Source organism: Trichosurus vulpecula, chromosome 3, assembly GCF_011100635.1.
Source record: "Trichosurus vulpecula isolate mTriVul1 chromosome 3, mTriVul1.pri, whole genome shotgun sequence".
Classification (NCBI taxonomy): Eukaryota; Metazoa; Chordata; class Mammalia; order Diprotodontia; family Phalangeridae; genus Trichosurus; species Trichosurus vulpecula.
The window spans coordinates 292,175,463-292,197,273 of record NC_050575.1 but is presented as its reverse complement, the minus strand read 5'-3'; the positions used below and the strand labels follow the sequence as shown (position 1 = coordinate 292,197,273).

Sequence of the window (21,811 nt, the reverse complement as noted above, 5' to 3'; positions counted from 1 at the left end):
GCTCAGCAGCCAACCAAAAAGGTTCCTCTTCATGCAGTAAGCAGTCAGGAAACAATACCTGTGTATCCAAAGTCTGTGTGGGGTTTGGCATCAGGAAGAGCACACCACGCATGCCAATAAGGACTGGACTTTTCACTGGCCAGCCCTAGACCACCTTATACTACCAAAACCAAATTAAAAATGAGGAAACCAATACAACCAGCTTCTTCTTTCTCTCTTTATCTTTTGAGTCTCCTATTCTTCTATCTCCGGTGGAAGTGGCCCACTATAATGTATTTTAGTGACCCAGTATAATATATTTAAGGATCCATTCTTTTCTCTTGCTCCTGTCTATTCTAAAACTCAGAGGCGGGACTGGTAGAAAAGAGTGAGGTTGAGATTATTCTTTAGGGTGAGTCCAGCTTTACTGCTACCTTGACAACTTTGCATTAATCTTTAATATTTTCACCTCCATTTGCTAAAGTAGACAAATACATCCAGAATTAGAATAATCAGTGACAGATTTAATCGAATCTAATCTCCAGCTTTTCTTTAGTATTTTATTGGGCAGGTGATTTATAAGTAATAGAAAAGGCACTTATATTTAGTTTTTCCTTTCCTTAAACTCTTTTAATTGGTGAGAGGATCCATCCTACTCTGGGTCAGAGGGCAGCAGATCTTTTACTCTGTCTGCCAAGGGGGAGGTAGGAAGGAGAAAGAGAACCTGAGTGGGGATAGACCAGTTAGTGATGACTCTGGATCTCCTCCCACGAACTGCTTAATGCCCCTTTCATTTAGTACTTTGCCCTAAGGACAACACTCATTTTGCTTTGATTATTCCTATGATATTGCCAAGTTGGGGGGAAAATGGTAGGGAGGTAGTTGAAGATGGAAAGTAAGTATTCTTCTTGGTTTTCTTAAACTGTATAGAGAGATGAGTATTCACGAGTGAAAAAAGTTAAACAATTAAATCTTTTTGTGATTTATACCTTAGATTTTTGCCTTCGTCAGTCTTCAATGATTATTCGCACTCAAACACTGGTTATTAGAGGCTAATAAATTATTTTAAGTCAGTCACTTTCTTTGAAAAAATTGAAATGTTTTTCTTCAAGTTGACATTTTTGTCATATTTTCTGCATTGTTGTAATGCTCATTGATGAATTTAGTTTTGTAAGTGTTAATAATCTCTTTAACCTTTAGAAACTGTCTTGACTAATTTTTTTTTCTCTTTTTTCTTTCTTGTGCCAATGATCAACCTTTTAATGGGAATTTCAGGGGCCAGCCAAAGGTAAGATGTTTGGATTGATTACATTTGATAGTTGCCAGGCTATTTTCTTTGTATTTTAAAAATACCTGATAGCTCTTACTTTCTTTAATACTTTGCCTGCAGAAGTCCAGTGACATAAGTATGATCTGTGTTGTCAGCCTCATGTGTGATCCTTACTCAATTGTCATATGAGGGAATAGACATTTGGGAAAGTGTGGTGTTTATATTTTGATCACTGCTGCCTTGTTGCCAGGAACTGCAGGCATGAATTCTCTTTGTGTTGTGCTCATCTGCTGATGGGCTCAGTGATTGTAGTTTGTTACACAGCCCTTTAAAAGTGCCGCTATATACTCTCTAATTGGCACCCTAAGCCTCAGAAAAGTTTTAGGGGCTTTAGAGGATAGATAGAGACCAATGGTGGCTGTACAGGCAACGAGGTGGGACAGTGAGTAAAGACCAAGATCAAAATATATCTCCTGGCATCTGTTGTGGGATGGAAAAGGAAGAAAGGAAGCAAACATTTATTAAGTGCCTGCTATGTACAAGGAACTGTGCTAAGCACTTTGAAAATATGGCTTTGAAGACAAGAAGACTTGACTTCAAATCTTGTCCCTGACACGTCCCAGCTGTGTGACCTTGGTCAAGTCAGTTACTTCCTATCTACCTCAGTTTCCTCAACTGCAAAATGTAGATATTAAGAGCACCAATCTCCTAGGGTTGTTGAGAGGCTCAAACGAGATCATATTTTCAAAGTGCACAGTTCTTTGTACGTAGGAGGTACTTAATAAATGTTTGTTTCCGTTCTTCCTTTTCCACCCCACAGCAGGTGCCAGGAGATGTATTTCGATCTTGGTCTTATCCCTAAAGGATAGAAGGAATCCCAGAGATTTCTTGAAGGATCGTGAAGTATGATCTGAACCAGATATCTGCCTTGGCCTGGCTGTCAAATTCCCTGAGGATTCAGGAAGGTCCCCCTTCATATTCCTCTGTTTTCTTTAAAGTAGATGATTATGAGCCCCTGTTTTGTTTCATTTTTTCTCTAAAGTAACACGTATAGATATGAAACAATGTAGAGATAGTAAAATGACTACCATATTGATTTGATTCTATTCATAAATCTACATTTCCCTTTATTTTTCATCTGAGACAACAGATACTCTTTTGGGGTCATGAATCACTATGTAATTGTTTATCAACTCTGTATATTCTATTTTGTTCAACGTTTTTGAAGGGAAAAAATGTATTCTTTTAAGAAGTCTCTGACAAAAAAGATACCAGTAGCAGTTTGCAATAGAAACTATAGGGAAAGTCCATTCTTTGTTGATATTTGTACCAGATTAGTAACTTAACTTCTTGAGAGAGAAGAGAATTAGAAGTTAAAATCAGAAGTGTGTGATGGGGAAAAAAGATATCAAGGGGATGGGTTTGTAGAATGTAACTGAATGTCATCTCTCTGATTATTCGAAGTAGGTAGTGAAGGGCCTTTAATGCTGGATTCTGAAGTTACTAGGATTTGGGTCCTAAGCATAGATCAGTGTGTATTCCGATTAGACTTGTTCTGGAGAACAGGAATTAAATTGAGCAATGATGAAGTTTAGAGGGAAAAGTTATTTAATTGGTATCTTTATTTTTTTTTAAATCTTGTTTCCTAGTTTGGCTTTTTGTTTACAGCTAGTAGTCAGGGAGAAGTTAATTCTGTATGGCAATAAACACTTAGGAAAAACATGAGATGTGTGCTACATTCTATTTCGTTGGTATCAAACTCAAATAGAAACATATTCTTGCAGGCCATATTGACTTAAAATAGCCTTAGCTATGTTGTAATGTATTTTCATTTATATCCCAGTTACAATTTCTGCTTATTCTGTTTCCCACTTGAGGGACCTGGGCAGTCTCACTCAAGATGCCATTGTTATTTAAGATACCTGAGAGCAGAAGTTTCAAGAATAATGCATCATGGATCCACAAGATTGTGGAGCTAGAAGGGACCTCAATAATCATGGTCCAACTCTTACATTTTTATTTGAGGAACCTGACGCACCACAGAACGTTATTCAGCTACATTCAACAATGAAGAGAGAAAGTTAGAAAATAACATAGTCCTTTTTTGCTCTCAGAGAGTTTATATTTTTTTTAATTGGGTTGGAGAGGAAGAGATAAAAAGTACATAGATAAGTATATTAACAGGTAGGTAGTGATGAGGTCAGGAGAGATATCCGTCCACTTAGTTCTCTAGGAAAATTTGAATGGGAAGAGAGCATTTGTTTTTTGTTGCGATTGGGAGAGGGGATGGTGATCGTTAAGAAAGATTACATGGAAAAGGTAGCCTCTGAACTGATCCTTAAAAACAGATAAGGATTCTGAAAGTTAGAGAAGAAGAGGGAGCACATGCTGGACGTGGGTGAAGGCCTGTGACCAAAAGGAGGCAGGAGTCATCATGTCAAGTTCAGGGACCAGGGGATAGTCCAGTTGGGCTTCAAGATGAACTGTATGAAGTGGACTAATATGTAATAAGCCTCTAGATTTAGGTTAGAATCAGATTGTGCAAGGTTTCAAATGTCTGGCTGTGGAATTTGTATCTTACAAACTGCAGGATTTCTTAAACATTTTCGTGTCCTTAATCTCTCTGGCACTTTAGTAAGACTGGACCCCTTCTCAGAACAATGTCTTTAAATGTATAAAATAAAACACACAGGATTTAAAGGAAACCAATCGTATTATTCTACAGGTATTAAAATATATATTAAAAAAACACAAACAGGTTTATGGCCCCCAGATTAAGAACTGTTTAGAGAAAGGAGAGGCTGAAGAGTTTGAGCTGGGGATTGATGTGCTAAGGAAAACTGAGTTTGGTAGAAATGTGAAGGATGGATTGGAGATAGAAAAGCTGGAAGCAGTGAGACAGACAGGGCATTATAATAGGCTAGATGATGGATGATGAAGGCCGTTGTTAGCGGGCAGAATGGGACTGATGTGAGAGATGTTGTAGAGTAGAATGGGCAGTTAGTGAAAACTTAGCATTATACTAGGTCGTGTGAGGACCCTCTCCCCCATCTCCCTGAAACAGTCAATTAGGGTTTATTAAGTACCTACTATGTGCCAGGCATGGTGGTAAGAACTGGGGATACAGACAGTCCCTGCTCTCAAGGAGCTCACGATCTAAGGGGGAAGACAGTGTGTAAATAACTACGTACAAATGAGATCTGGCGGCACTAGCATTAAGGAGGTTTGGAAGGGCTAGTTGTAGAAGGTGGGGTTTTAGATGAGAATTGAAGGAAGCCAGGGAAGCTAGCAGGTAGAGAAGGGGAGGGAGAGCATTCCAGGCATGAGGCAGAGCCAGAGAAAATACCCAGACTTGGGAAATGGAGTGTCTGATGTGAGGAACAGTGAGGAAGTCAGTGCCACTGGATTCCATAGTATGTGGAGGAGGGTAAGGTGTAAGAAGACTGGAAAAGCAGGAAGGGGCCAGGCTAAAAGGGATTTTTATGTTGGATCTTGGAGGTGATAGGGTTTTTTTATGTTGGATCTTGGAGGTGATAGGGTGGTTGCCATGTAAGAGGAGAGAAGGGATCATATAGAAGAGGGGTTGAGAGGATAGAAATGACAGGATTTGCTAACTGCTTCGATGGAGGAGGGACAGAGATTGAGAAGCGAAGGAAAACACTTAGGTTGGGAGCCTGGGGAACTGGGAGGAGGGTGGTGCCCTTGACAGTAGTAGTAGGGGAGTTTAATATGTGTACAGATCATCCAGTTTGAGATGTTTAATAGTTGTGAATGTGAAATAGCATTCCACACGTGCATTTCCAGATAGTGTTCTGGGTTTGGGTCTGTAGCAACTATATTGAAGGTTTGTCAGATCTACATTGATTGGCATAATAACACCAATGCCAATAAAAGTAATAATAGCTAGCATTTCTGTCGTGCTTTAATGTTTGCAAATTGCTTTACATGCTATCACATTTGATACAACAACCCTGGGAAGCATCCATATTATCCTATGGTAACCCACCTATTAAGTGTTAGAGAAGGAATTTGAACTCATGTCTTATACCAAGGCCTCCGCTCTGTCCACTCAGTCACCTAGCTTCCTCTTAGGAAAGTACACATTTTTTCTTTATTTCTAAAGGCAGAATTCTCATGTATATTAAGTGTTCAAACATGGAGACCTTTTTAGCTTTATGCAGTCAGAGCCTATTTTGATGATGTGGGATCATTTCCTTAAGATTTCATCATTAATGCATATGTTTATTTAATTATTTAACAGGTATTTGCTTATGATCATTGCTTCTGGTCTATGGATGAATCTGTCAAAGAAAAATATGCAGGTGAGAAAGACTTGAACTGTGTCTCTTATACTTAATCTGTGATTTCTTGGATTTGCATTGACCCAAATCATAGCTTTTCCCTCAGCCTTAGTAGGTTGTCTTGCAGTGTTGCTATTTTCCCCTCCTCCTCCTGATTCATTGCTCTTTGGCTTTTCTTATGTTAGCAAGACAAGTCTTTGAATTATAGCTCTAAAGGGTGTTACTAGGAATATACTCAGAGCCTTTCTACTTTGAGAGAATCTGCCAGAGATTCCCCCTTGTGGGCATAGCCTTTGAGAATGTATGTTGGGAAGAGCCTATCAGAGTCAGACTTTGCTGTGCCCATTATGAAGGATCAAATGAAAAAGTAGTACTTTCCAGATACTTCCTTGAGAACTATCAAAATTCATTCTTCTTATCTATCCTTTGTGGCTTTAAAAGTTTTGACATAGGAAAATAAAGCTACTAACCTCATTGTGTCTATAGTTTTTATGTAGTTTGGTTTTCTGTACACAAATGCACAAAGGTGACTAGCAAGTAAGGTTAATAAGCTTATCTAATTCAAGATGGTACGCTAAATAATAGTGATGATAACTAGCATTTATATTTCACTTTAAGGCTTTCAGTGCCCTTTACAAATATTGTTATTTTATCCACACAACAACCTTAGGAGGTAGGTGTTATGCCCATTTTACAATTGGGGAAATTGAGGCCGGCATAGTTTAAGTGATTTGCTCAGGATCAGAGCAGACTGGATTTGAATTTGGGTCTTCCTGACTTCAGGCCCAGTATTGTAATTCCACTGTACTACCTACCTACTTCTGATTTTATTCTCATATATATGTTGTTTTCATATGATCACTGTGTCTTGGTGACTTAGGACCATTAGTTAAAATATGGCTCTGGAAGAGTAAACCTTATTTAGAAAGAAGAGGATGGGTAAAGTGAGAGGGAGAAAGAGGACTAGTATTATATGGTTATTTCATATATTTTATATATACATATATATATATGTATGTACACACATATATGCATGTTTACATACATACACATCTGTGTTTTTTATACACACCCACACACATACTTGTGAGGAAATGCATCAGCTCAAGGGTCTCCCTGGTGGAGAACATTTGGATGAAGATCAACAGAGCTAAAGCAAAATTGATTGTCATCCATGTACTACAGACTGCCTACACAGAAATGGAAAACAGGTGAGGCGTTTAGGAAATAGAGCGTAGCTTGGTGCAGTGGTATGATGTCCTAATAAACAGGGCACTTCAGTGACCTAGACAGCTTTTGGAGCTCACTCTCCTTCTGTTGAAAGTAGAACACCTGTCAATTTCCTAACTTGCCTTAATGATAACTTCAGCCTTCAAAAATAGAGGAACCAGTCAGAGAAATGCTACCTTGGATCTCATTCTCATCAATTGGCATTGGTTGTTGGCAAGGAAATGATGGGAACCTTGGGTTAGTAGGGAAGAGTCATCACTCCATCTTAAAATTTGTGATAGCGAAGAAATCTGGAGGTAGGAAAAGGATTTTAATAGATGTACCAATTGTCTGATAGAAGTGCTGCTCTACTGACAGTAATCTTTGAAAGATTGTGGGAATCAGAAGCAAGCTCAGAGCAAGATCTCACATCTAACCTCTAGCCCAGCCTGCAGAGGAATAACCAAGGCAGGAAACCCAGATGAAAGGGAGCCTCCAATTCTGCCACTCTGAACCAGCAGAGCTTTCCAGATGGCTGAATACAGCAGCTCTCCACTCTGGCACAGACCCAAACCCAGGTGAGGAAGTAGCAGAGCTCAGACCTCAGGGGCAGCAATCAGGCTTAACCTTGGAGCAGACCACTTTAGGAGTAATGAAAGCTTGTTAGGCCCCAGCCTGTCCTTGGAATAACAGAACATTCAGTATCCCAAGAAACAGGACCAGCCCAGACCTTCCCTCCAGGAGTGTGGCAGAGCTCAACCCTGATATCAAGTTCAAAGTCAGGAAATGTGCTGGGAGGAGCAAACAAAAAAAAAGACCCCACCATAATGAGATGTTATGGTGGCAAGGACCCTCAAGACACATGTAGCAAAAGAGAATGACTCTAAAACACTTAGAAGCAGTGCCTCAGAGAAGCATAGCATGTGTACAGATTAATCTAGAATTCTTGGGTTAGATGGAGCAAGAAGACAGATAAGGGAGAAAATATGTAAGTATCATTGCGTTATGTGAGTATCATGACTAAAAAAGAGCTTAGATGTACTATTTTGAGAAATCTTTAAAGAAAACTGCCTAGATCTCTGAGAACCAGAGGGCAAAGAGAATTGGAAAGAATCTACCAGTCACCTCCCAAAAGAAACCCCAAAATGAAAACTCCTAGGAACATCATAGCCCAAATCTCAGATTTTGAGGTCAAAATAAAAATACTGCAAGTAGCCAGACAGAAAGAATTCCAGGACTGAGGAGTCACAGTCAGGATCACTGGTAATTCAGAAACCATCCCTATAAGTGAGTGGAGAACTTGGAATTCCAGAAAGCAAAGGATATGGACTTATAACCAAGAATAACTTTCCCATCTAAACTGATCCTACAGGGGGGAAAATAGACCTTTAATGAAATAGAGGAATGAAATCATTCCTGATGAAAAGACCCCAGCTGTGGAAAACTTTGAAGTTCAAATACACGAGTGAAGAAAAGTATAAAAAGCTCAAGTCTTCCTCTCTTTCCTACTCTTTACACAACCTTCTCCCATAGAAACCATAAGTAGAATCCTAGAAGGGATGAATATCAGAATCTGGTGGCAGGAAGTGAAGCCATACACCCAGCTGAGACGAAATACCGAGAATCTACCACCAGACCAGCAGAGGTACACCCAGCTGAGCGTACAGACAGTGGTCACAAGCATCACCAGTGGTTCAAGAATTAGGCTAAGGGAGGGCGGCTTGATGACATCACCAGGAGACATTCATAGTCCCACAGCACAAGGGACATGGATTTCCCTTTTCTATACTTACCCCAATTACATGCGCTTCCTATTCATGTGCCCCTCTCCATCTGTTCTTTGGCCATGTGCACTCTCGAGCATTTCAGGCCTGGAATGCTCTTCTTCCTCACCTCTTCCTGGCTTCTCTGTCCTCAGATCAAACTCCACCTGCTGCTCCTGCAGGCCTTTCACAGTCCCTTCCACTACTAGTGCCTTCCCTCTGAGATTACCTTTCAGTTGCACTGTATATATCTCGTACAGACATAGTTGTTTGCATGTTTTCTCTTGCTGTTGGGATGTGAGCTCCTTGAGAGGAGAGATTATGGTTTTTTCCTCTCTTTGTATCCTTAGCACTTAGCATAGTGCTGGGCACACAGTGAGCATTTAATAAATAGTTCTTGACTGACTCATGTGTTCCCTACATGCCCATTCTTTCTATTCATGGTATATGTTTAAAAGAATGTACTCTTGGTTTATGGAGGGTCGGGGTGGGAACAATATTTTATTGCTAATTTCATTTCCATGCTATTAAATTAAATGCCTTTCCGTGTATATAACACACACACGCACGCACACACACACACGCACACACGCACACACACACACACGTATATGATGGAGAGTGAAATCTTATTTTAAATTTTAAAAATTTTAAATTTTAAAAAATCATTTTCATAACCTAGTCATAATTAAGATCCCATGGCCTGAAATTCTACGAAGGGAAGTTAGTTTTGGAGGTCTGGCACACTATGAAGAATGAAATTCTGAAAATATGAGAAATAATTTTGATGAAAAGAAAGAGTAAAGAGAGGGTAGACTCCCTGCTCAGGTTAATGGCAGGGGGGGGAGGGGAAGGAGGGAGCAAGGGAAGGAGGGAGCAAGGGAGGGGGGGAGAGAGAGAGAGAGAAGAGGAAGAAGAGACCTAGCTGTTTAAATCTTGCTTTGTTTCTAAGGAAAACACAGTCTTTGGATTGTAAAGGAAAAAATAAAAATGACTAATACGAAGTTGCCATACAAGAGAACTAGAGAGAAAATATTATCTTGTTGCCCTTGATGGGTTCAAATCACTAGGCGCAGGTAAACTATATCCCAAGGTACTGAAAGAATTATCTGATGTGACAGGAGGCTTAGGGGCTGCACCTAAGTGTCTGACTATACCTTCTCACTCTGATTTGACAAATCATCCCTCATGTCAGACCTTCTAACTGTGGATGTCCCCCAGGGCTCTATACTGGACCTCTTCTCCTCTTTCTATGTTTTCTCACTTGGTGAAGGAGAAAGTTTTGATGAGCTGAAGTTTTCTCTACAGCTTTCATGAGTTCAATTATTATCTCTTAAGCAGATGTTTCCCAGAACTATATATATTCAGCCCTTACTTCTTTCCTGAAGTTAATCTTGTATATCACCAGCTGTCTACTGGATATTTTGAACTGAATGCCCCTGTAGGCATTTCAGAATCAGCATGTTCAAAACAGAACTCATTATGTTCCCTACACACAACTCACTCCTTTTTTGAACTTTGCTACAACTGTCAAGGGCAGCATCATCTTTCCACTCATCCAGATTTATAACCTAGGTGTCATCCTTGACATTTCATTCACTTCACATACTCATTACATTGCCAAATCTTGTGATTTTTACCTTGACAGCATTTCTTGTATTCTATCCACTCACACAGCTACCATTGTCATCAATTCTCGCCTGGACTGCACAAACCTCCTAATTAGTCTCACCGTCTCAAGTTTTTCTCTACAGGATCCTTCACATAGCTGCTTAATTGATTTTCCCTAAGCTTATATCTGGTCCTATCACTCCCATAGTAAATGAACTCTAGTTGCTGCACATTGCATCTAGAATAAAACGTAAACTCCCGTTTTTCATTTAAAGCCCTTCACATCTTGACTTTAACCAATTTTGCATTAGTCGCCTTCCTGCACTTTAGGATCCACCCAAATGGGTCTTTTCTCGATGCATCACATATAGCACTCCATTTCTAGTCTCTGTGTGTTTTCACTGGCCTTCCCCCATACCTGGAATGGACTCCTTCCTTTTCGTAGAATCCCTTCACTTTTCTTTAAGAACCACCATCTACACAAAAACTTTATTGGACTCCATTCCTCTTGGTACCTATCCTCCCTTCCTTTTACCAAATTTTGTACTTAAGTTCTTTGTAAATATGCACACATGTACTTAGGATCTTAGTTCTAGAAGATCATCTGGCCAATCCCCCTCAATTCCTGGAAGAGGAAATTGAGGCCTAGAGAGATTGTGACCTCATGGGGATCACAAAGGAGCAAGTGGCAGAGCCAGAATTCAAACCCAGATCCTCAGAATTCAAATCATGTACCTTTCCCATTGTTTCTTTGATTGAATGTAAGTTCCTTGAGAGCATGGACTGTTTTTGTTTTTTTGAGTCTTTGTCTCTCCAGGGACTGATCCGGTGCTTGGCACTTAATAAATACTTGTTGATTCATTCACTAATCTAGGATAGTTGTGTTCAAGCATTCAAATGCCTGTTATGTGCAAGTGCTATTAGTCTTCTTGAGTGCAATGAAATTTACAAAGTGGCCAAATATTAGAATTCTCCAGAATGGGATGGGCTTCCTCGGGAAGTATTAGGTTCTTCTCTGGAGAGAGGAGACTTAAGGGGTACACCTTCATTATCTACCCTGCTGCCCCCCGCCCCCGTCTGACTGCACCTTTTCATTCTCCTGTGGTCTTCATCTTTTGCTCTTACTAATTATGCAAAGGCTAAATTATTACTTCTTGGGAAGGGAGTTCTTGTTAGGGTACAGCTTCTCAGGTCTTCTAACTCTGAGCTTCTGTGATTCTGTGATACCTTTTCATTGTGATATAAAGCAAGAGTTGCAAGTTGTTTTCTTGGCACTGTTGATGGATTTGCACTTGTTAATTCAGTTTTATTGGTTCCACTTCTGGATAGTAGCACACGGCCACAAGATAGCTTCTTAGGGAGGTGGTCTTACATAAATCTCTTGTGCTAAATCTATTCTTCAGCATACATGGATTATTTCAAGTACTCCTAACCATAAATTTAGAGCTATAGCTTAAATTTCTTAGCATAGCCTTTTTTTTTTTAAATGAGCACATAATATACATTAGAAATACAAAGACATGATTAAACACTTTAAGAACATATATTGGTGAGAAAGCACAACTAGAGTCACTTCTAGCCATTTACTTGAACTGCTTCTGACTTCTCAACTCTGGAAATGTGGTATTACGATTCAGTTCTGCCAAGGTGGCAAAGTCTTTGAAGAATTTTCTTTAGTAAAGCATCTCTTCAGTATCTTTATGTAATTCCTGTCTAATTGGCTTTAAGATTTCATTTTATTGAAAATTTGGAACTCAAAAACTTGTGGAACTGAGTGTTATAAACTAAAAAAAATTAATAAATAAAAAGATTTCATTTTATTCTGTTATGATGCACCAAAACTGCAACATTCTTCAGCAGTTTGGGCCTATCCAGAATGCTCTGAATGAAAGCTATTTATATTCTTAGGTCATAGAAACTTAACCACAGAATCTGAGAGTTGGAAGAAACATCAGCGGCCATCAAGTCCAACTCATAAATAATTGAATCACTTCTATGACATGCCCAACAGGAAGTGGTCCAGTGTGTCTACTTAAGATTTTCAAGTAGGGAAAATTTACTACCTCTCAATGCATGCCATTTTTGGACAGTTCTAACTGTTAGAAAGATTTCCAGGCTTCGGGTTTCTTTCATTCATTTTCCTTCATGGGTTAATTAGGAAAAAAATGGAGGCTGTAAACCTGTTCAAAGTATATTTTGAATCTAAAAATTTTGTTTGGGAATAGAAATTAACTGTGTTTTCCTTCTGTGACTTTTTAAGCTTGTTCAGATGTAGATTTCGCTTATAGTAGTTTGTTTTTTGCTTTTATTAGGTCAAGATGCTGTTTTTCAATGCCTTGGAGAAAATATTCTTCAGAATGCCTTTGATGGCTACAATGCGTGTATCTTTGCCTATGGACAAACTGGTAAGGCTGCATTACATGACACTTCATGAGCAAACAGGAGAAGAGCAAATAAAATAAAAACATGCTTGTTTACTGACACAGAAAATTAGACAGTATTATTCTTTAGAGATATATAACAAAGGAAAAGTTGTTTTCCTTTTTTAGGTCACATTTCATTATAAAAATAAGATAAGGTAGCAGAATTTGTTTTCCACATGAAAGCATAGAATACTGTAACTTCTCTTGTCACCCCAGCCTAACCTATGGTTTACACACCTTTACATATCTATAACAGAATACATCTAATGTTGCATAGCTAATAACTGTGATCATCACTGATTTAATCAAAAATATGAGGTAGCTTAATAAATTTTTATGGTAAATAGTAAATTAAGTTTGGTTTCAAGCAAATTAATGATTGCTATAACATTATATCTTGTAATTCATTCTTCATTCTTCATGATTCTGTGATTATTTACTCTTGTTGTTGGGGACAGTTGTGTATGTGTGGTGGAAGGGGTATGATTTGTCCAGTGACCTGTGGGAAGAGAACTTTCTGCTATTATACTTTGTTAATAGAATTTTACTTTTTCTAATTAAGTGTAAAGATAGTTTTCAACATTCACTTTTAAAGATTTTTGAATTCTAGGTTTTTTCTCCCTCCCTCCCTCTCTCTCATCCCCCTTCCCCAAGATGGCAAGCAATCTGATATAGGTTATACGTGTACAGCCATATAAACATATTTCCACATTAGTCATGTTGTGAAAGAAGAAACAGAACAAAAGGAACAAAGGCACCAAAAAAAGTGAAAACAGTGTGCTTCGATCTGCATTCAGTCTCCAATTCTTTCTCAGGAGATGGATCACATTTTCCCCTCAATTTCCAACTCTTTGCCACCACAAAAGAGCTGCTATCAATATTTTTGTACATGTGGGTCCTTTTCCTTTTTTATGATCTCTTTGTGATAGAAGTGGTATTGCTGGATCAAAGGATATACACAGTTTGATTGTCATTTGAGCATAGTTCCAAATTGCACCCTAGAATGCTTGGATTAGTTCACAACTCCACCAACAAAGCATTATTGTCCCAATTTTCCCACATCTTCTCCAACATTTATCATTTTCCTTAACTGTCAGATTAGCCAATCTGATAGGTATGAGGTGATACCTTAGAGTAGTTTTAATTTGCATTTCTCTAATCAATAGTGATTTAGAGCATTTTTATATGACTATAGATAGCCTTAATTTCTTCATCTGAAAACTGCTTGTTCATATCCTTTGACCATTTATCAATTGGGGAATGACATGTATTCATATAAATTCGATTCAGTTCTCTATATATTTGAAAAATGAGGCCTTTATCAGAAATACTTGCTGTAAAGATTGCTTTCCTTCTAATCTTGATTGCACTGGTTTTATTTGTGCAAAACCTTTTTAATTTAATGCAATCACAATTATCCATTTTGCATTTCATAATGTCCTCTATCTCTCATTTGGCCATAAATTCTTCCCTTCTCCATAGATCTGACAGGTAAACTATCCCTCGCTCTCCTAATTTGCTTATTGTATCACCCTTAATGTCTAAATCATGTATCCACTTTGACTATATCTTAGTATATAGTGTGAGATACTGGTCTATGCCTAGTTTCTGCCATACTATTTTCGATTTTTCCCAGGAGTTTTTGTAAAATAGTGAATTCTTATCCCAAAAGCTGTAGTCTTTGGGTTTATCAAATAGTAGATTACTGTAGTCATTGACTACCATGTCTTGTATATCTAATCTATTCCCACTGATCCATCACTCTATTTCTTAGCTAGTACCAAACAGTTTTTGATGATTGCTGCTTTATAATATAGTTTTGGATTTGGGTATTTTATTTAAAGTTTTTATATCAATATTCATTAGGGAAATTGGTCTATAATTTTCTTTGTCTGTTTTGCCTCTTCCTCGTTTAGGTATCAGCACGATATTTGTGTCATAAAAGGAATTTGGTAGGACTCCTTCACCTATTTTTCCAAATAGTTTATATAGTACTGGAAATAATTCTTCCTTAAATGTTTGGTAGAATTCACTTGTAAATTTATCTGGCTTGTAGATTTTTTCTTAGAGAGTTCATTGATGGCTTGTTCAATTTCTTTTTCTAGAATGGGGTTAAGTATTTTATTTTCTCTCTGTTAATCTGGGCAATTTATATTTTTGTAAATATTCATCCATTTCACTTAGATTGTCAGATTTATTGGCATACAGTTGGGCAAAATAGCTCCCAAGTATACCCTTTTCATTTTTCATACTGGTAGCTTGGTTTTCTTCTTTCTTTTTTAAAATCAAATTAACCAAAGGTTTATCTATTTCATTATTTTTCTCATAAAACCAGCTCTTAGTTTTCTTCTAAATACTTCTTTGGCTGCATCTCATAATTTTTGGTGTGTTGTCTCATTATTCTCATTTTCTTTGATGAAATTATTGATTGTTTCTATGATTTGTTGTTTAACCCACTCATTCTTTAAGATTAGATTAATTTTTGGTCTTTTTTACATGGCTGTTTATTACATCTAATTTTTATTCCATCTTGATCTGAAAAGGATGCATTTAAAATTTCTGCCTTTTTGCATTTGATTGTGTGGTTTTTTTTGCCCTAATACATGGTTAGTTTTTGTGTAGGTGGCATGCATTGCTGAGGAAAAGGCATATGTCTTTCTATCCTTATTCAGTTTTCTCCAGAGTTCTATCATATCCAACTTTTCTAAAATTCTGTTCACCTCCTTAACTTCTTTCTTGTTTATTTTATGGTTAGATTCATCTAGTTCTGTGAGGGGGAGGTTGAAGTCCCCCACTAGTATAGTTTTGTTGTCTGTTTCTTCCTGTAACTCACTTATCTTTTCTAAGAATTTGGATGCTATATCTCTTGGTGCATATATGTTTGGTATTGATAGTACTTCATTGTCTGTGGTACCTTTTAGCAAGATAAAGTTTCCTTCCTTCTCTCTTTTAATTAGATCTTTTTTTGCTTTTGCTTTGTCAGAGATCAGGATTGCTACTGCTGCTTTTTTAAACTTCAGCTGAAGCATAATATAGTCTGCTCTAGCCTTTTACCTTTGTTCTATATGTGTTTCTCTGCTTCACGTGTTTTCCTTGTAAGCAACACATTGTAGGGCTCTGTCTTTTAATCCACTCTGCTATCCACTTCCATTTTATGGGAGAGTCCATCCTATTCACATTCACAGTTATGAATGCTAACTGTGTATTTCCCTGTATCCTATTTTCCCTGTTTATACTTTTCTTTCTCTCTCCTTTCCCCTTATCCTTCCTTACCAGTGTTTTGCTTCTCATCACTGCTTTCTTCTGCCTACCCTCCCTTCTATCAGCTCTCCCCCTATCTTTTTCTCTTCCCCTCTTCCTTCCCTGTAGGGTAAGATAGATTTCTTTATCCAACTGAGTGTGCATGTTATTCACCATTTGAGCCCAGTCTGATGAGAGTAAGGTTCAAACAATGTTCACCCCTTCCCTTCTTTCCTTCTATTTTAATAGGTCTTCCATGCATCTTAATGTGATGTAACTTACCCCAGTCTAACCTCCCTTTCCTCTTCTTCCAGTACAATCCTTTTTTTTAACCCCTTAATTTTTTTTATCATCACATCAAATTCAACATAGGTTCATACCCTCTAAATGTACTCCTTCTAACTGCCCCAATAGAAATTTCTTAAGAGTTATAAGTATTATCTTCCCATGTAGGGATGTAAATAGTTTAACCTTATTGAATACCATGTTTTGCTTTGTTTTGTTTTTCTTTGCTGTTTATCTTTTTATGTTTCTCTTGAGTCTTGTATTTGAAGACTGAATTTTCTGTTCAGCTCTGGTCTTTTTTTTTTTTGAGGGGAGAGGGCAGGGCAATTGGGGTTAAGTGACTTGCCCAAGGTCACACAGCTAGTAAGTGTGTCAAGTGTCTGAGGCCAGATTTGAACTCAGGTCCTCCTGACTCACTGTGCCACCTAGCTGCCTCAACTCTGGTGTTTTCAACAGAAAGTTTTGAAAGTCTCCTATTTCATTGAATGTTTATCTTTTCCCCTGAAAGATTATGCTCAGTTTTTCTGGGTAGTTGATTCTTGGTTGCAATTCAAACTCCTTTGCCTTCTGGAATATCATATTCCATGACCTCTGATCCTTTAATGTAGAAACTTCTAAGTCCTGTGTAATCCTGACTGTGACTCCTTGATGGTTGAATTGTTTCTTTCTGGCTGCTTGCATTACTTTTTCCTTGACCTGATAGTTCTGGAATTTGGCTACAATGTTCCATGGAGTTTTCATTTTGGGATCTCTTTCAGGTGATGTTTAGTGGATTCTCTGAATGACTATTTTACCCTCTGGTTCTAAGATATCAGGTTAGTTTTCCTTGGTAATTTCTTAAAAGATGCTATCCAGGCTCGTTTTTTGACCCTGGCTTTCAAGTAGTCCAATAATTCTTAAATTATTTCTCCTGGATCTATTTTTCAGGTCAGTTATTTTTCCAATGGGTTATTTTACATTTTCTTCTATTTTTTTCATTCTTTTGATTTTGTTTGACTGATTCTTGATGGCTCATAGAGTCTTTAGCTTCTACTTGCCCAATTAGTTTAATTTTTTTTAACCTCTTTTTCCATTTGACCAATTCTACTTCTAAAGAAGTTGTTTTCTTCAGTGGTTTTTTTTTTCTCCATTTGGCCAATTCTGTTTTTTAAGGAGTTGTTTTCTTTAGTCAGTTTTTGTGTTTCCTTTTCCAAGCTGTTGACTCTTTTCTTGAATAAATCTCATTTCTATTCCCAATATTTCTTCTGCCTGCCTTACTTGATTTTTAAAATCCTTTTTGAACTCTTCCAAGAGGGCTTTTTGGGCTTGAGACCAATTTATATTCCCCTGTGGGGCTTCACATGTAGGCATTTTGGCATTGCGGTCCTCTTCTTAGTTTGTGTTTTGATCTTCCCTGTCACCATAGTAGTTTTCTATGGTCAGGGCTCTTTTTTGTTTTTTGCTCATTTTAAAATGTTGAGCTCTGCTGTTGTGGCACAGGAGGCTCTGTCCCAGGCTTCTTGCACTAGGGTCCAGGTGTCTGGGGTGGATGGCTTGCCCACTGAACTAGGGTGGCCCAGCCCAGTCATGTCTGTTGTGCCCTGGCTTCTGGGGCTTACATTTCGCATGTTGCTCTGGGGCTGGAGGCCTCACGCTAGCCTGCTGAGCCTGGACTGTGGTGCCTGTTGCTGATCTGTGCTGTGGCTAAAAGCCTCCCACTGGCTTTCCTGGACAGTTGCCTGCACTGGATTGCACTCCCCTTTTTCCCAAGTGAGGCAGACCTTTCCTGAAGTCCTTCTAAGTTATATTGGGCTGGAAAGTTGTTTCCCTCCATCTTTCTGTGGATTCTGTTGCTCCAGAATTCTTTTAGAGACTTGATTTAACGTTGTTTCTGAGTGAAACTGGTGAGAGCTCAGGCAACTTTCTGGCTTCTCTCCACCGTCTTGGCTCCTCCCTTTGCTATTGTATTTTGGATAGAAGCAACAATATGTCACACTTAAAAAATCTACTTAGTGTTTTCAATTTGGGGCATATTCTTGACTTTTTAAAGGGAAGTCCTCCAATTTGGCTTCTTACTCTTCATTTACTTGAAGTGATATTTGGTTATTTTTATATATGAATTTTATTAGAGGAAATCTGTTTTCTTTATTAAGAATTCTTTCCTTCCAATATGCTTGGTGGTGAAACTTGTGACTTGTTATCATTATCATTGTCAGCAAGCATTATTTAGCCCCTAGATTGTATTTTTGGATATACTGGAAATATTTTATAATACCAGAGAGTTTATGAATCTGTTTCCCTCCCTAAAGACACTATTATGACGGTGTATCTTCTTTTTTTAGGGTCTGGAAAGTCTTATACAATGATGGGCACAGCTGACCAACCTGGATTAATCCCAAGACTTTGCAGTGGCCTCTTTGAGAGAACTCAGAAAGAGGAGAATGAAGAACAGAGTTTTAAAGTTGAAGTATCCTACATGGAAATCTATAATGAGAAAGTTAGAGACCTCTTGGACCCCAAAGGGTACAGAAATTTTAATTAAATAATGTCATATGACCTCTTTTTTTTTTTCAGACTATCCTATTTATTTAATTGGCTTGGCAAATGACATTTTCTTAATGGATATCCATTAGGAATTTATTAACTTTGAATAGATTTTACATTTTTAAAATATATTTGCATTACAGTACATTTTTATTCAGCATATGTTAGACTTGGAGCTAAGTACCTTGGAACAGATAAAGAAGAACAAGACACAGTCCCTACTCTAAATCAGCAATGTAGTAGGAGAGGTGAGCATGTACAGACATAACTAAATAAAAGGTTATGCATGAAAATTCAAGGGGAAAAAGGCATTAAATGCTTTGCAGGTTCAGAAGAGGGAGAGATGACTCAAAAGGTCTCAGAAAACTTCATGAAGGAGAAGCAATTTAAGTTAGACCTTAAAGGAGGAGCAGGAATTGGGGAAAACTAGAAGTATGTTGTGAAAATCAGCAGTACAAATAGAGGTATAGAGAGGGGATAGTGAGTGTTCTGTGTGGTTAATTGTACGTTTTGGGTGGTGTGAAGGTGCATATTGGAATGGCCAGTTTTGAGCCAGGTTGTGGAGGTCTCTGAATGCCTTGTAAAAAAGAATCCAAATTTTATCTTGTAGGCAGTGGGCAGCTCATAAATGCTTTTGAGTAGGAGTTGCCATAATCAAAGCTGCAGTTTGTAGTGACTTGGGATCTCTATCCACACTTCAGTCTTGGTGGGTAGATCCCCTAGATAAAGTAAGGCTGCATGAACCTGGAGGGAAGTTCTGGACCCCTGAGTATTGGGGGATGGGTAAAAGTATGTGTTTGAGTGTGTATTCATATTTTTATCTCTCACTGTTACTCCCAGCTTTCATTTCAGTCTAATACAAAATGTAATAATGATTTAGTTAAATTAGCACTGGAGCAACTGATACTTTAAAATAACTACTATCTTTATGAATCTAGTAGCTACAAGTAGAAGTTGGAGAAAGCCCAGATTACCAGTGAGAGTCAAAGACAAAATTAGCAGAAGTCTGAAAGATAATGATAGTGACTAATGTTTATGTATTACTTTAAAGTTTTAGAAATGCTTTGTTTGCATATTTTATCTCATTTGGACCTCACAACAATCCCATTTTGTAAATGAGGATGCTGAGTTTGAGTTCAGTTAGATGGTTAGCGCATGGTTGTTCATCTTCTGTCTGTCAGAGGCAGGATTTGAACCCAGGTCTTCCTGACTCTCTCTTTGATGTCTTCTTGTATTTAGTTGATTCACAGATGCAGAAGTTACATTGGGCGGGCAGAGTTCTGATTAGTTGGCCAAGCGATTGAAGTTGTTATAAAAATAAGATGTAATTTGACTAGAGAATAGAAAATTGAATTATTTAGATGCAAATAAATGTGCCCTACTCTCCATTGGGTTGTAGGTGTATTAGCGGAGTGGAGTGCAAGCCCTACTATTCTGTGCCTCCATCAGAAGGTAATCCTGAAAGATGAAATAAAGACCTCCTTCAGAATAGGAAAACTGTGCTGTTTATTCAGTAGGTGCTAAGCGGATGTAAACTAGAAACAATAAACAAACTGAAATAAGATCAATGTCTTGTTCATGACAGTCATGGAAACATTATAGAATGGATTATTTGCCACATTATTCCATTATGCAAATATCATATAAGATGTTAATTATAACAAAATAATGGTAGAGAACCTATGACCCACTGCCTCTTGAGTCCAGTTTCCTCCAGTCTCTGAGGGCAAGTCCAAAGAGATGCTGTATCCATTTGTACCTTTACTTTTAAAATTTCAATAAGCCCTTCAAAGTCTTTAGTGTTAGTGCTCTAAAAAAATCAGCGATGCTCTCTAAATGTTTGAACCTTAGTGTTGGTGTTTATATTTGTGTATGTCTGTATCTTTCTCTAGGTCTCTTCCGTCTCTCTGTTTTTTGGTTTCTCTTCTCATTTTCTTAATTTATTTATTTCTTGCCCTAATATAGCATTGACATATTCAATCTGTTTTGTTATTTTTCTTACCTGGAGCCTCATGTTTCCTGTTGTGAGGGGGAAAAAGCAGATGAATGAAATGTTGATTCCTTTTGCCCAAATTAATTAGATACTATTTATTTATGTGACTCACAATTGATATTTTTCTCTTTAATTCACTTACTACCAATGGAATAAACCTTCACCACTACTGACATAGAGACTGTAATCTTTATTGTTCTTGTCCTTAGATGTCGTTAAAAGCAAAAACATCAGAAAGAATTTGGAAAAAATTGTGGAGTGGTATCATGTTTGCAGAAATATCAATCCCTAATTAATTACAATTTGAAGGTAAAATTGCTGCAGATTGAGCAAAGCCTAAAAATAAAATATTAATATAATAATAATATAATAATAATAATAACTCACACTTAGTGAGGCACTATCCTGAGTGTTTTATAATTATCATCTCGTTTGATCTCATAAGAATTCTAGGTGGTGGTGCCAGTATTATCTCCATTTTACAGATGAGGAAACTGAGGCAAACAGGTTAAGTGACTTGTCACATGGCTGGCAAGCACCTGAGGCTGGATTTAACTCGGGTCTTTCTCATTTCAGGCCCAGTGCTTTTATCTACTGTGTCTCCTACATGTCTCACGAAAGGGTAAAAAACACTCTTTCTGGTCCACTTAACAAAAGAACAATAAAAGAAAGTGAGATTAAAAAATGGATTGATGTGAGATTGAAATGTTACTGATGCAAAAATTATTAAAATGATTATTGAAGCTAAAAGACACTGAAGAAAACAGTGGAGATTTTTAGCAAAAGGAGGAAACATAAGAAAAGATGGTTGTATCATGCATTTTTTTCTTGCTTTTCATTAGAAAAATATGAATAACAAAAAAGAAACCTGTCAGGGCTTAATTATAAATAATAACTAAAAAATTCCAAATCATAATTACCAAAAATTATGGTTCAAAAGATTCAGATCAATATTATATACCTTTTTTATCAGTTGTTGAAAGTAGGTCATTGATTTTATTAATGGTAGCCATGAGGCACTGCAAGATGTTGAATTATTGGAAAAAAATACTCAGATTTTATCAGCAAGCATTTACTAAACCTCTGTTTTGTGCTAGGCACTTTGCTAGGCATCAGGGACAGCAGTGCAAAGAATAAAATTATTCTTGCGCTCAAAATGCTTGTATTCTGACCAAGGAGATAATATATATGCATAAAAACATAAAGAGAAGAAA

General features: G+C 37.6%; 1 protein-coding gene across 1 annotated transcript in view; it reads left to right on the top strand.

The window, feature by feature from the left end:
• Nucleotides 1-21,811, top strand: part of KIF13B (kinesin family member 13B) — a 248,738-nt gene that overhangs the window by 68,385 nt on the left and 158,542 nt on the right. Inside the window, exons 3-6 of the mRNA XM_036752476.1 lie at nt 1,255-1,267; nt 5,511-5,571; nt 12,446-12,538; nt 18,403-18,583. Coding sequence (XP_036608371.1) covers nt 1,255-1,267; nt 5,511-5,571; nt 12,446-12,538; nt 18,403-18,583 — 348 coding nt within the window. The remainder of the gene's footprint in view (nt 1-1,254; nt 1,268-5,510; nt 5,572-12,445; nt 12,539-18,402; nt 18,584-21,811) is intronic.